The sequence below is a fragment of the Phyllostomus hastatus genome, unplaced genomic scaffold (genome assembly GCF_019186645.2).
Source record: "Phyllostomus hastatus isolate PE091 unplaced genomic scaffold, TTU_PhHast_1.1 phas_contig_198, whole genome shotgun sequence".
In the NCBI taxonomy this organism is placed as follows: Eukaryota; Metazoa; Chordata; class Mammalia; order Chiroptera; family Phyllostomidae; genus Phyllostomus; species Phyllostomus hastatus.
Window position 1 is genome coordinate 313,040 of NW_025333715.1, and position 14,827 is coordinate 327,866.

At 60.0% G+C, this 14,827-nt stretch overlaps 1 protein-coding gene across 3 annotated transcripts in view; it reads right to left on the minus strand.

Annotated features, from left to right (window-relative positions):
• Nucleotides 1-355: 355 nt before the first annotated feature.
• PPP6R2 (protein phosphatase 6 regulatory subunit 2) overlaps nt 356-14,827 on the minus strand; it is a 61,124-nt gene continuing 46,652 nt past the window's right edge. For 2 of the 3 annotated variants that reach the window (XM_045834819.1, XM_045834818.1), the window contains 14 exons: nt 8,814-9,017; nt 8,327-8,391; nt 6,910-7,025; nt 5,908-5,993; nt 5,642-5,722; nt 5,264-5,361; nt 4,663-4,720; nt 4,369-4,493; nt 4,096-4,247; nt 3,573-3,735; nt 3,395-3,483; nt 2,851-3,013; nt 1,198-1,389; nt 356-1,117 (listed from right to left, as the gene is read on the minus strand). In XM_045834819.1, the coding sequence (XP_045690775.1) occupies nt 1,066-1,117; nt 1,198-1,389; nt 2,851-3,013; nt 3,395-3,483; nt 3,573-3,735; nt 4,096-4,247; nt 4,369-4,493; nt 4,663-4,720; nt 5,264-5,361; nt 5,642-5,722; nt 5,908-5,993; nt 6,910-7,025; nt 8,327-8,391; nt 8,814-9,017 (1,644 nt within the window). In that variant the 3' untranslated portion in view covers nt 356-1,065. The remainder of the gene's footprint in view (nt 1,118-1,197; nt 1,390-2,850; nt 3,014-3,394; nt 3,484-3,572; nt 3,736-4,095; nt 4,248-4,368; nt 4,494-4,662; nt 4,721-5,263; nt 5,362-5,641; nt 5,723-5,907; nt 5,994-6,909; nt 7,026-8,326; nt 8,392-8,813; nt 9,018-14,827) is intronic. The other variant, XM_045834820.1, reaches the window with a different exon arrangement.

A 14,827-nucleotide genomic window follows, 5' to 3' on the forward strand; every position in this document is an offset into this window, starting at 1 on the left:
GTTCCCAACACCCAGGAAACCCACACGTCTGGATCTGGGGAACCATGGGGTTTGGGGCGGGGGGTGCTAGGTCACGGGGCCAGCAGTCACCAATGCACAGGTGCCTAGGGCAAGGTCCCCAGAGCACTACGGCCTCTTCGGAGGTCCTCGCCGAGGCCCCGAGCAGCCAGTGTCAGACCCTGCTGGGGCAGCCACACTCCCCACGCCCCCCCTCCCCGGCCCAGGCAGAGCACAGGAAGAGAAAGCTCCCCATGTGCTCATTGGGGTGAGACTTGGCAGCAGACACTGCCCACCCTCGCGCCCTGCTGGTGGGGTTAGGGCTCTAGGGCCTGCAGTTGAACACCACGCAGGCTTGTCAGTAAGAACACAGCTTTATTGGGAGCTGGGGTTTCAGGTGCCCTGTCAGATCAGAATGCTGGAAACGAACATCACACAACCCTGCAGGCCTGCCGGGGTGGTGGCCCTGCCCTGGACAGGTGCGGGCCCCCCCCACCCCTCCGCCAGCACGGCTGCGGCCAACCTCCACCCCGCCCGCTCCCGCACGCCCGCGGCCAGCTCCTGCCGGGTGCCCGAACGCCCCACCCCAGAGCGCTGGGGCTGGCACACCCCCGCCAGGCCGAGAGGTGTTTTTAAGGCAGTCAGATTTTGCATCCTGGCTCCAAGGCCAGCTCCCACGGCCACTGGGCAGCTCTGGACAAACATTCGTCCCGAGACAGGGGACCCCTTCACCGCAGCTGGGTACAAAGTGCAAACACGGCTCTTCCTGCGTTGGTTAAAAGTCAGTAGAAACCGACCGGCAGCCTGCGGCGTCCACCCGGCACGCCCTCGGTCCTCGTGGCACCTCAGGGCCACGGCCCCGGCCCCGGCGGGCAGAGTGCACGCCTGAAGCCTTATTGCTGTGCGTGGGGTCTGGCAGGCAGGAGTGACGCAAGCTGGGCCGTCCAACTGGGTCCCACTGCCAGCTTTACCAATGCAGCATTTATTTTAAAATTAAATTAAATTAAAAAAGACAAATCGCATCACCAGGTAGGTTCTGATTCAGGGTGCCACGGCTGCGTGGCAGCATCACGCGGGGCCGTTGGCGGTGGCTCCTGTGGGTGGTGGCACGTCCACCTTCCTGCAGGAAGAGGGTGGGGTTGGAGCCCAACGGTCCGAGGGTCCCTGTCCAGACCCCTCTCCCTGGCCCGACCTGCTCACCTGTCCTTTGTCACTGTCCCCAGAACGGCCACTGTAGAGACGGCTGGGCCGGCTGTGGCTGCAGTGGTGACAGCCACCATGGGCCCTGGGGGGACCGTTGTGGTGGCTGCCGCAGGGGGCACAGCCCCAGCCAGGGCAGAGGTGGCTTCAGCAGGTGCAGGGGAGGTGGGGCCTGGCAGCGTGCTGGTGGCCCTGTGTGGCAGGCGAGGGCTCAGCTGCCTGGGCTGTCCCGAGTTCCCAACATGCCAGAGACAGCCCACCTGCCCTTGAGGCCTCCAGCCTCCTCCAGGCAGCCCCCACCCCACCGGCACAGACATGCTCCCCGTTACCGTGAAGGACATGGGCCCTGGCACTGCCCTGACAGCCCACACGCATGTCTGCCCAGAAGCTCCCTCCCAGCTGGGGACTCCCCAGCCTGGCGCACACCTGGCCAGCAATCGCTTCCCCTGAATGTGCCAACTCCAGCTGCACCAGGAGCCCTGGGAGCCTGCAAGGGCAGGGTCAGGGCAGGGGCCTCATGGTGGGGGCCGCGCCAGGTGCGTGGGGCAGCTAAGGGACAGACCCACTGGAGCTTGCCGACCACTGAAGGGACTAGGGAAGGTGCAAGCCCACGCCAGCCAGAGTGGGCACGATGAGGCCCGTGCAGACGGCCCCATGGAAGTGGGCAGTTTGCTTTCAGAATGACATAATGTACTTTTCAGAGCACAGTTGTTTTTGGAGAGGGGAGACTTAGGAAGAAATTTAAGAATTGTATGATTCCTCAAGGAAACGGTGGGGGGGCAGGGGGGCCCAAGGGAACAGGCCATGTCATCTGGGGTCCCAGGACTAAGTGTGCTGTGAGCCAGAGTGGGACCCCAACAACAGGTTGCACAGAGCTCCACAGTCACGTGGGGACCAGGGGTGGGGGGCCCTGCCAGGGGCCGGCCTGCCCCACCTGTGGCAAAAACCACCGAGGGCCCGTCTCCCTCAGAGAACACCCCCTCCTGTGTCGCCTGTCTGCTCCCTGACCTCTCTTGGTGGGGTCAGGCCAGCAGACCACCTGCCCCTCCTTCCCTAGTTTCCGAAACACAGCTCCCCAAGTCGTCCCCTCCCCCACCTAGTCCAGCCAGGGGAGGTCTGTCTGTCCATCAAGGAATCCCAAAGGCAAGACCTGCTTCTTGATTATGGGGGTGGAACACGGTGGGGGCTGAGCTTGCAGGGAGGACACCCGCCCATCGGGGTTCAGTGGCAAAGTCCTAACACCCCCATCCTCCTGACGGAGTGTGATGGGCGTTTCCCGGGTGCCGGCTTAGCGGGGCATGTGCCCACAACTCAATACACACCAGACAGGACGGAAGCCGAGTGCCCTTCCCACCCCCTGGGGCCACCCCGGAACCTGGAGTGGTGGCTCTGCTGGGCCAGAGCTCCACAGGCCTGGCCATTCTCTCCAAGGTGGGCCTATGGGTGGGGCGGCCCCACTCCCAGGACCCTGGGGTGGGACATTCAGGCCCTCTGTGCTATCTCAACACCCATCATCCGGGGCCATCCCTCCCTACAGAGCTCCCTCCATGGGGTCGCGGGGCCATCAGGCAGCAGGCTCTGCCCGCTCCTGGGCAAGCCGAGTGCTATGGAGACGAGACCCGCAGGTGCCTGCACCCACCCCGCCCCGCACACCTGGGGGCTGATGCGGGCACTGGGGGAGCCTCCCGACTGGGACCCGTGCTGGCAGCCTGTGAGGCAACAGCTGCCTCCTGCTCGTCCTTGTTGCTGTCTGAGGCCACCAGAGGGGCGTCCCTGGAGACACACACACTCCAGGCGCACGGGGCAGCAGGGTCGGCTGCAAGACAGGGCCAGGGACACTGGTGAGGGTGGAGAGGCCCCAAATGCATGCGGGCACTCGAGAGTCCAGCCTGAAATCCTGGCACTGCCCTCCCCTGCGGCTGCCCACTCCCACCCCTCCCTGTGTGGCCCCGACACACTGGGGTCTCCACGCCTGTCTGGAGGGGGCGCGGGGCCGGGGGCTCGGGGCAGGCTGCACAGACGACACAAGGCGGCGCGGCGGGCATTCAGTGGCACGAGGCAGGCGGCCAGTGGTCGCAGCAGCACAGATGAATGCAGGGCCCGACCCGCACCCCCAGGGGGCCCGAAGGCCTGCCACCCCCATCCTGGGCCGGCGCCGCCGCCTCCCACTGCCCCGCCCTCACGGCTGCTGACTCACGGGTTCTCTCCAGGCCCTGGCTCAGGCCACCCTGGGCATCGCCACGTCCTGTGCCCACCGGGGAGCTGCACCCGGGCCCCGACTCGGAGCTGTGGATGAAGCCGAGGCTGAGGCCGTGCCGGGGAGACACTGTCCCAGAGGCGGACGAGCTTGCTCCGGCCTGCCCTGCCTTCCTTACCAGCAGAAAGGCTGGAAGTCAGTGAACTTGGCCCAGCCTTTCTCCTCCAGAGCCGAGGCGCCGCGGGTGCTGGCTGCCCACACACTGGAACCCACATCCATTGCTACTCCTGGGGCTGGAGCAGTCGGACTCACGGGTTCATCAAACGCTGTCCATGTGGAGCCTGCCAGGGCGAGACGCAGTGGGCCAGGCCCTTGACCAGGAGGTCGGCCCCTCTTGCCCTCCGCACCCCCAGCCCAGAGGCAGCAAGGGGGGCCCCACGAGAAGAGCCATCTTCCCAGTGGGCCTGGTGGCTGACGTGGCTGAGAGGAGCTGCTGAGGACTGAGCCACAGCAGTGGCCACCAGCCCCGTGTCCTCGCAGTCCGTGGCATGGGGAAGCCACTGCCTGCAGGGTCGTGACCTCCCCTGACAGCTCAGTGGGTGTCGGGCTCCGGGGAGCACCCACCAGGCACAGGCAGGGCGCTCCATCCTCCATCACCCAGGTCCCCCACCCGGCCGGAACTCAGCACCCCAGGTGTGCACCTTCTGAGCCACCCTCTGTGCGGGGACCGTCCTGGGCAGTGGCTGGAGGAGCCCCCGCCCGAGCCACATCCCCATCAGCTTCCTTCCGGTCTGGGCCTCCCCGGGCCGGGCTGTTCTCCGGGCAGCTCTCGGAGGCAGGGGGGCCCCCAAACCTGGAGGAGAGGTACGGTCAGGGCCATGGGGCGTCACAGCTGGGCGGGGCGGGGGTGCACGAGCGCCCACGGGCTTCCCCGAGTTTCAAGGAGGCCCGGGAAAGGTGGGCAGGCCACACACCTGGCTCTGGCCATGACCCGGGCGGCGCAGTGAGTCTCCTTGTCCTCCCAGAGGTCGTCGTCCTCGTCGTCGTCAAAGGGCTGGATGTGGTCGCTGCAGCAGGCCTCAAACAGAGCCGTGCTGGGCTGCGGGACCCCACGAGTTCCACTCGGCTCCCAGGGGCCCAGCCCACAGCCTCCCAGGACGGGCCCCCGCTGGGAGGGACAGGGCCCCCACGGAGCAGCCCCTCTTCCGCGCTGCCCACCACCGCCGTGTCCCTGTCCCTCTCCAACGCACACCAAACCGGGGACTCACGCTGTCCTCGTCAGCGTCGATGCTGAAGTTGATCTCTGCAATCCGGTCAAACGGAGCGCTGAAAGGACAGTGTGGACACTCAGCACCTGGGCAGGTGGCATCACCTCATGAGGGCACCGGCTGCACATGCCGACTGGAGCCGGGCTGGAGACCCGAAGGAGTCTGGGGCCCAGAGCAGGTGGTGGCCGAGTGCGAGGCCAGAGCTCCATGGCCAGTCCAGGAGCACGGCTGTCACTGGGGTGGGGCCCCACCCTGTGCACACCTGCTTTCCCTCCAGCTCTGGGAGGAATACCTGGGTGGCTCCCGCCTGGCTGCAGTGTCTGGTCTGAGGGTGTCGGGGGCCTGTGGGGGCACACTCCGCCGCGCCTGCCCACGTGAGCCACACCTGGCTCTCAGCTGAGGAAATGGGGGGTTGGGTGGCGTGGCCTCTGGGGCCAGGCAGGGCTGAGCCACAGGCCTGGGACCTGGTCAGCCTGAGAGCCCAACTCCATCCTTCCAAAGGGACTGAGAAAGGGGGTGCGAGGCACAGATCGGGGTCACGGTGCACAAGGGAGGCAGCCTCAAGTGACGCGCAGGATGCTGGGTGGGCCCGGGGGCTCACTTGACACTGTCGTCCTGGTCTGCAAACTCCTCGTCATTGAAGCCGAACTGGTCCACGAAGGCGGCTGTCATCTGCTGGACCTGGTACTCGGAGAACGCCTGGGAGGCAGAGACAGCGTCAGGGGGCGGGCCTCGGACCCAGGCTCCTCCCCACCACTGGCCACTCAGGACACGTGCTCACGTGAGTCACATTCAAACTACCTATTTAACCTTTAGTTGGCCCGTATGTCCCCAAAGGTCCTATCAGTGCACGTGGCTCTCGGGGAGAGTGAGCACCTTCCCGGTGGCCATCTCCCACGGCAGTCTGGTGGTGCCGCCCGGGGACCCCTGGAGGCCTCCGCGCTGCCAAGACCGTGGGCAAGGGCCTGGCCACACCCACCTGCTGAAGGGACAGCTCGTTGGGGAACACGCCCTCCATGTCCTCGTCCTCACTCGAGGGGTGGAGGTGGTGGGTGCTCACCTGTGGCAGCAGGGGGGTGGGCGTGAGCCTGGGCCCCGGGACCAGGACCCAGCCCGCTCCCCAGGTAGCCCACACAGGGCCTGGGCACGACTGGGCCTCCAAGGCCACACTCGGAGCAGAGGCTGCAGGACACACAGAGGCCGCACCTGCACCCGCACCTGCACACACCAGACGAGCCTCCTTACCAGGTCCACGGCATTTCTGCGGTTGGTCTCCGTCAGCGTCTCCTCCACGAAGCTCTCCCAGCGCCCGCGGCAATCTGCAGGGAGTCCTGTGAGAGAAGCACTGCTGGCTTCCAAGTGCCCCTGTGGAGGGACCTGGAGGGTCCTGGAGGGCCCCTGGGTGACAGCTGAGAGCTGCTGGGGCCTGCAGGGCCTCAAGGGGTCGTGCAGGCACAGAGCCTGCCTGCAGTGTGTCAGAGACCTAAACCTCCTTGGTGCACAAGGGACCCCCAGGGGGCCCCAGCCACAGAGCAGTGGCACAGGCCTCTGTGACAAAGTGGCCGACCACCCACGGGCCTGTGTCCGTTCTCCTGGGGAGTCAGAGCCTCAGAGACCCACACCCCGGAAACATGGAGGGAAGGCACGGCGAGGAGCCCCCCACGTGCCTGTCGCCCCCACACTGGGGCCTTCACGGGCCCCGGCCCTTGTCAGGGGCACCCAGGGACCTGGGGCCTGACCCCCACCCAGAAACCACAGACTGAGAACACCCAACTGTCCCCAGAACTCCTCTGGCTTGCACTTGCTCTGTGGCTGGGGGCTGCCTCACTGGCGCCACCTGGGGCCCTGCCTGGCTCCGCCCCTGAAGCCCAGCGCCGCAGACCGCGTGCCCAGGGTATGAAGGATGGGAAGGGGCAGGGTCACAGCTCCCCAAGGTGGGGGCCTACAGCATGATTCGGAGGAAGCCCCAGGGGCCGGGGTGGGGGGGCAGGCCCAGGGCGAAGGTGAGGCTGGGCCGGGGCAGGGCAGCGAGAGTTCAGAGAGCCGCCGCCAAGGGCGGGACTCGAGCACGCTCTTGCGTCTGGGAGTCGAGCCTCAGCCGTGCAGACACCTGGGCTCCGAGGCCCAGGCCCACCCACAGGGAGACCCCACGGGAAGGCAGGCCGACCATCCAGTACCCATGCCGCTGCCACTGGCTGGAGGGGAGGCAAGGCAGCCTTGGGCAGCCAGACCTGCAACAGGGCTCACCTCGGATGACCTCGCTGACTGGCGTCTGCACGGGGCCCCTCTCCAGGTTCCGTACCACCGCATTGGCGATCCGGGTGAGGTGGCCCATGTTCCCGCGCCTCATGCCACCGGCTGCCCTGAAAGTGGAGGGCGGCTTGCGGGCGGCTGCTGGTCCTGGGCCTCACCTGCGGGACCCAGGGCACCTGCCCCGCCTCCACCGGGCAGCAGTGGGGCTCAAGGCCTGAGCTCCCCACCCTCCCTGTAAGACCCTCTCAGCCTCTGCTGCCAGGCAAGGCCGCCCGGCGGCCCCTTGCCAGCACTTAGATCGCTCCAGCTGCCCCCGCTCCCAGAGCCCGTCCCAGCATGACCCGGAGCCCAGCGCCCAGGGGGCGCCAGCCCAGCAGCAGCAGCAGCAGCAGCAGACACACAGGGAGACACTGGCACACCCCTGTGGCACACGCAGATGGAGCAAGCCCTGCTCCCGGCTCTGGGGACCCGGGGCCTCGCACAGGCTCTCCAGCCGCGCAAGTCACCTCCCTCACTGAGCTCTGGGCAAGGGGGTGTCGCTCTTCCTGGCTTCTGTGCATTGTTCCCTACTTGGCCACGGACACGTGGCTGTGTGCAGCTTCGCATCTGCCCCGCACGTGACCCCACAGCAGAGCAAGTCCCAGTGTCCCAACAACCAGGAAGAGCTTCAGCGTGAAATGTTCACAGGTCCACAAACAGCCCTTGAACCGGATGGAGAGCCTGCTTTCAACCACGCACTCTCCCCCAAGACCCTGAGAATGCCCAGAAGAGGAAGCTGAGGTGAGCGAGCAAGCACGCCTGAGCTGGAGACGCTGGCCAAGCAGAGGAGGGTCAGGAGGAAGCGGGAAGAGGGCCCGGCCACAGGGGAGGCCGCCAGCCCCTCCCAGCGCGCTGGCAGGAGAGGACAGACACGAACCGGAGGGCTCCGTAAGAGCAGGACGTGAAGGAGGAAGCCGGAGGCAGTGGTCAGACCAGGGTGGGGGGTGGGGCTGCCCACACTGGACCCTGCGGGCGCCCTGGGGACCTGGATGGTCAAGACTTTCAGGCAGGAGGGATACCACCTGAATGTCTCAGAAAGAGAGGCCAGGTGGGGCGGGAGGAAGCAGGAAGTGGCCTGGACACTCCTGAGGGTTCGAGGGCTCAGTGAGAAACGGCTGGTGCTGGGATCTGGGACAGGGGAATGTGACACAATGCAGGCCAGGACAGGCGAGACACCCCAGAGCGCAGCCCTGGCCGGGTGACCCTGCCTGGCTCTGCTGCTCAGCTCCCCGGCCTCCCCAGCAGTCCCAGCAGCTGTTTCTTCAGTAGCAGGACCCCTTTCTGGAAAGCAGCCCTCCCTGGCAGCCCTGGGACCCCAGGGACCCCACAGAGCTGGTGGGCCCCATCCCACAAACGCTCGGGGGGTTCTCACTGTGTGTGGTCGTTGGCCTCCCAGGCCTCCAGGATCCTTTGGACCAGGCAGCACTTCTGGAACAGCTGGGGGCACAGGTGGACGTGGGTCAGCATCTGGGGGGCTGCATGCTCCCCTCCACCCTCCCGGGACCAAGTGGGCTTCGCAGGCGAGCGAGCGAGCGAGCAGGTGGCCCAAAAGGGAGTATCACGGGAGCGCTCCCCGGGGAGCAGGAAAGAAGAGGCACGTCATGCCGAGGACACGTGCATGTGGACGCAGAAGGCCCAAGACCCAAGGAAGGGTTCGCCCTGTCTTTGTGCTCTCCACTCACGGGGGGCGGGGGGCGGGGGGGGGCAGCTCGCCCGCGGCACGTGACGGTCAGAAAAGCGCGCGCAGGGGCGGGGTGGGGGCCTCAGGTGGCCTGTCTCGACGTCAGGGACCCCGTGGTCTGGGTGGGGCTGGGCACGCAGCAACATGCAACAACACGCCAGACACTGGCTCGACTTACATGGGTCACCATCGTGTTCTCGGGGGGGCCGGCAGCAGCCTGGGGGGTCTCGGAGCCCCCGTTCCCAGGCGGAGGCTCCGCCCCGCCCTCGGGCGCACAGGCTTCCGCCCTGTCCTCCCGGACAGCGTGGGAGAGGATAGCGGCCACGCACAGCTCCACTTGGAAGTGCAGGAAGTTGTTCCAGGTGTACTTGAAAAACAGGTCCTGCGGAAACGGGGGACGGAAGGCAGTCCTGGACGGGTTTTCTCCCAACAGTGGGACCACTGGGGGCAGCACGCCGCCCCGCAGGCCGGGCAGGCGCTGCTCTGGGAGAACCTTCCCCAGGAGCCTGGTCTCTGCTCGCACCAGAGCGCGGCCTGCGGGCCAGCCTGCCGCCGGCGGGTCAGCCACGTAACTCGTTCTATCCGTCCATCCCTCTCTCTCTCCCTCCCTCCGCCCCCGCTCTGTCTCTGTCTCTGTCTCTATATATACACACATCACTCACCTGAGAATATGTTTATGGATTTTAGGGGGGGAGGAAGGGGGCGAGGAGAGAAGAGACAGAAGCACCGACTGGTGGCTTCCCGAGCGTGCCTGATGGGGGCCCCCGAGCCCGGTGGGGGGACCACACCCACACCCTCTGATGAGAGAGAGGACGCTCCCACCAACGGACCCACCCGGCCCGGGCAGAGCGTAACTCGTGTTTGGCCTCTCTTTATCAGTGTGTGTTTTAAAAGGCTGTGTATTTCCCGATAAAGTCTACTGTAGCTACCTTCTACACCTTCTACTAGGTAGGACTTTTATTCCTCCTCTGTGATTTCATCGTGACCCACGGGCCACTGGAAGTGTGTTAAACCCTCAGGCAGACAGGAGGGACGTGAAGTCAGGAGACGCACTGGCAGACACTGCCCTCGGGAACCTGGAGGGGCCCGACCCTGAGCTGCACCCACTGAAGCCCGACGGGCTGGGCGAGGACGCGGCACCCCGCCCCTCACAGCCTCTTCCGGTGAGGGGTGGACAGGCAGCAATGGCAGCGTGCCCTGGAGCCTCTGACCCCGTAAGCCGGTAGTGAGGCACTGGCGGGGGAGAGCTGACACAGGCGCACCTCTCTGCACACCCCCACGGCCACGCCACCTCGCACGGAGCAGGGGCCACAGCCACCCTGGTCCCAGACTCTGCTGCCTACGCAGAGGACGGGCTGGGAAGGGGGGTGGGGAGGGGGCAGGAGGGCGGGCTGCAGACTCCACTGGGGGTGAGTTTGGGCCCCTCCTTCACCCATGGACATGGCTGTGGGATGAAGGCAGAAAGCCCACCTGCCCATGTGACCTTGAGAATCTTGCAGGTGGCTTCGTCGTGCAACAGTCAGACCCGCTCCCCAGAACAGAAAGCCCAGACCAGACGGCTTCACCGGTGCACTCTATCCACCAAACACTTAAGGATAAGACATAACAACATCGGCCCTCCTCAAACTCTTCCCCAAAGCTGAAGAGGACCGCTCCCTGACTCCTCCTATGAGGCCAGCATCATCCCGACACCAAAGCCAGACAGACATCACAAGAAAAGGAAACTACAGGCCAATGACCTTTTTAAAAATATATATCTTATGGATTATGCTTTTAGTCCTCCCATTTTCCCCCCTTTATTCCTCTCCACCCTGCACACCCCCTCCCACCTGCATTCTCACCTTTTAGTTCACGTCCATGGGCCACACATATAAGTTCTTTGGCTTCTACGTTTCCCATACTAGTCTCACCCTCCCTGTCTATTTTATACCTGCCATCTATGCTACTTATTCTCTGTACCTTTTCTCCTCCCCCTCCCCTGCTGATAACCCTCCACGTGATCTCCATTTCTGTGGTTCTGTTCCTGTTCCAGGTGTTTGCTTACTTCGTTTCTGTTTTAGGTTTGGTTGTTAATAACTGAGTTTGTTGTCATTTTACTGTTCATATTTTTTAATCTTCTTTTTCTTGGATAAGTCCCTTTAACCTTTCGTGTAATAAGGGCTTGGTGATGATGAATTCCTTTAACTTGACCTTATCTGGGAAGCACTTTATCTTCTCTTCTATTCTAAATGCTGGATGCAGTAAATTTTGGATGTAGGTCCTTACCTTTCATGACTTGGAATACTTCTTTCCAGCCCCTTCTTGCCTGTAAGGTTTCTTTTGAGAAATCAGCTGATAGTCTCATGGGAACTCCTTTGTAGGTAAATATCTCCTTTCCTCTTGCTGCTTTTAAGATTCTCTCCTTTAATCTTGGGTAACTTAATGATGTGCCTTGGTGTGTGCTTCCTTGGGTCCAACTTCTTTGGGACACTGAGCTTCCTGGACTTGCTAGACATCTATTTCCTTTGCCAGATTGGGGAAGTTCTCCTTCATTGCTTTTTCAAATAAGTTTTCCATTTCTTGCTCTTCCTCTTCTCCTTCTGGCACCCCTATGATTCAGATGTAGGAACATTTAAAGATGTCCTGGAGGTTCCTCAGCCTCTCCTCATTTTTTTAAATTCTTGTTTCTTCATTCTGTTCTGGTTCAATATTTCTTCCTTCTGGTCCACACCATAGATATGAGTCCCAGTTTCCTTCCCATCACTGTTGATTCCCTGTGCATTTTCCTTTATTTAATTTAGTGTAGCCTTCATTTTTTTCATCTAATTTGATGAAAAAAGTGTGACCATTCAACCAATTCTGTGAGCATCCTGATTACCAGTGTTTTGAACTGTGCATCTGATAGGTTGGCTATCTATTTGTCACTTAGTTGTATTTTTTCTGGAGCTTTTATCTTTCATTTGGGCCATTTTTTTTTTGTCTTGGCACACCTGTTACATAGTAAGGGGCGGAGCCTTAGGTGTTCACTGGGGCGGGGAAACCCACGTGGCTGCGTTATGACATTGTACGTGGGGCAGGGGTCCGAGAGGGACCAGTGCTGTTTGCTGGGCTGTCTGCTGGTTTTCAGTCACTTCCACTATCCACAAGCACACTGGGCCCTTCTGGTGCTGATTCCCGGGTGGGTGGTTTGTTATGTTCTACGACCCTGTGGGTCTCTCCAGTGAACTCTCCTGGGAGGCTGGGAGTTTCTCCTTCCGCATCAACCCCCACGGGTGTTTTCAGTCAGAGGTTTGAGGCTTTATTTCCCTGCTGGGACCCTGGGTTGTGTGGTCTGTCTCGCTCCCCAGTTGCTCCTCCCAGTTTATCTGCACACGAATGTGGGGCCGCCTGCTCCAGAAGCCACCGCCTTCCTGGGAGTCCTCTCCGCCCCGCTGCCCGTCTCCGCCCCTCCCACCGGTCTGGATGAGTGTGTCTTCTTTAACTCCTTGGTTGTGGGACTTCCATACAGTTCAGTTTTCTGGCTGTTCTGGTTGGTTTTTGTTTTTTAAATTTGTTGTCCTTCTTCTGGTTGTGCGAGGAGGCAGAGTATGTCCACCCAGGCCTCCATCTTGGCCGGAAGTGCAGACCAAGGCCCTTTACGAGCACTGATCAGAAAATCCTCAACGAAATACTAGAAAAAGGAAGCCAGCAGCATGTTGAACGGACCACACACCATGGCTGAGTGGGAGTCACTTCCGGAACATAAGGACCGTTCACCATGACAACCGAACAGTCAATCCGGTCGGTGTCCACTGACCAAAGGACAACAACCATGCGATCATTATCTCAAATGACACTGAAAAGCATTTGACAAAATTCAACACTTTTTAAATAAAACACTTAATAAACCAGGAATAGAAGGAACCTTCCTCAAGGTTCCTGCCCATGATAAAGGGCTCCTAGGATGAGCCCACAGCAAACGCTGCACTAACACCATGGGGACAGGCTGGAAGCCCACCCCCCAAGGTCAGGAGCCACTTCTGTTCTGCACAGCACTGCAGAGTGCAGCCAGAGCAATCAGGAAAGAAAAAGAAATAAAAGGTATCCAAACTGGAAAGGAAGCAGTAAAATGATCTTTTCCCAGATGACATGATCTTGTATAAAGAAAATTCTACAAATTTCACATAACTGTTAGATCTAATAAACCAGTTTCAAGATACAAAATCAACACAGAAAAACCAATCGCATTTCTAGATGCTAATAATCAACAATCCAAAAAAATTAAGAAAATTCCACTTACAACAGCACCCAAAGGAATAAAATACTTAGGAATAAATTTATCCTAGGAGGTAAAAGATGTATACACTGAAAACTACAAAACACTGCTAAAAGAAATTAAAGACCTAAATAAATGGAAAGATACCCATGTTCATGGGCTGGAAGATTAATTTTGTCCTGGTGAAAACACCACCCAAGTATCTGACCTACGGATACAACACCATCTGTCAAAATCTCACCCAATGGCATTTTTTTGTAGAAATAGAAAAGCCCACCCTAAAATTCATGTGGAATCACAAGGGAGACCTAAATGACATAAATTTTATAAAGATTTTACCATCTATTTTTAGAGAAAAGGGGAGGGACAAGGAGCGAGAGAGAAGCACCATCAGACACTCCCCAGAGCCGAACCCACAGACCAGGTGTGGGCCCCGACCGGGAATCGAACCGGCAAGCCCTCCTCGGTGTGCAGGGCAGGGCCCAACCGACTGAGCCCCACCATCCAGGGCCCAAAAGAAAACATCTTGAAAAAAAAGACCAAAGTTGGACTCATACGTCCTGAGTTCAAAACCTGCTATGAGGACAGACGTACAGAAATGACCGCTGCAGTGAGGGAAGGACAGTCTTTTCAACCGAGGGGGCTGGGAAACCGGGTATCACACGCAGAAGAAGTCGGCCCCTTACCTCACGCTACACGCGAGGCCTGTCCAGAGGTGTCCAGCCTGGCACTATGAAACAGACACCTTTACCAGAGAAGAGAGAACACGGGCCAGGTCCCCACTTCAGGGGTGCGTTTCTCACACATTGATGTTTCCCTCTCTCCTTTCTCCTCTTTCTAAAAGTAAATAAATAAAATCTTTAAAAAAATACGAGACACATTGTACACAGGACAACAGCACTTCAGACCCCTTCAAAGTCGGCACCTTGAGACCTCACACAGCTCCCCCAGCGTCTCTCCCACAGTTCAAAGCACTCTGCAAAATCCCTTGTTGGAGTCGCCACCAGCCGCCCCGTCGTCGTTTCCTGAATCTCATCAACCGTCTGAAGTCTCTTCCCTCTCAAAGGTGATTTCAGCTCGGGGAAGGCCAGAAGTTGCAGGGCACCACATCAGGGCTGTAGCTGGGCTGAGTCACCTGGGCTGCCGATCTTTGCTGGCTGCAGCCCGTACCTGTTCAGCACTCTCAGGTGCCCGGCTGGTTGCAGGCCTTGCAGAACGTGGGTCACTCTCAACAGATTCTCAACCCTCTTCGAAGCGTCTGTGCCGCACTTTCATTTGCATTGAACTCATTGCATTGTCCCCAAAAGCCTTCTGAGTCATCCAAATAGTTTCCATGGAGGAATATGCAGACTTAACACAAAGTCTGATGCAGGTTTGTCGCTCTACTCCCTCGGTCATTTTGAGTGCAGCCGCCACACAGCACGCGTGCTCACTCGGTGGCGGCTGCCGCTGCACTCACCGGCACAGTGAGGTCGCCGCTGTCCACACGTGAGCACTCCAGTCCACGCGCCTCGGCTGCCGGGCCACGCTGGTGTCGCCCAAACTGTTCTCGTGACATTAACCATGGGCTGGACTTCTGGACAGAACTCATATACAAATTAACTCAAAATGGATTGAAGATACGATAGAGCTAAATTATAAAACTCTTGAAGAAAACATAGGGGTAAGTTTCATGACAGTGGATTTGGCAATGATTTCTTGAATATGACACCAATGGATACATTGGACTTCATTACAATTAAAAACTTGTGTGTCAAAGGGCACTACCAACAGAAAGAAAAGACAACCTACAGAATGAGAGAAATTCATGTATCTGATAAAACCTTGATCTAGAATATGTATAGAACTCCTACACCTCAAAAAAAACACCAAAAAATCAATCAACTGATTCAAGAACGGCAGAGGACGTAGACAGCTGTTCCGAGCAGACATACACACGGCCAACCAAAGCGCGTGAA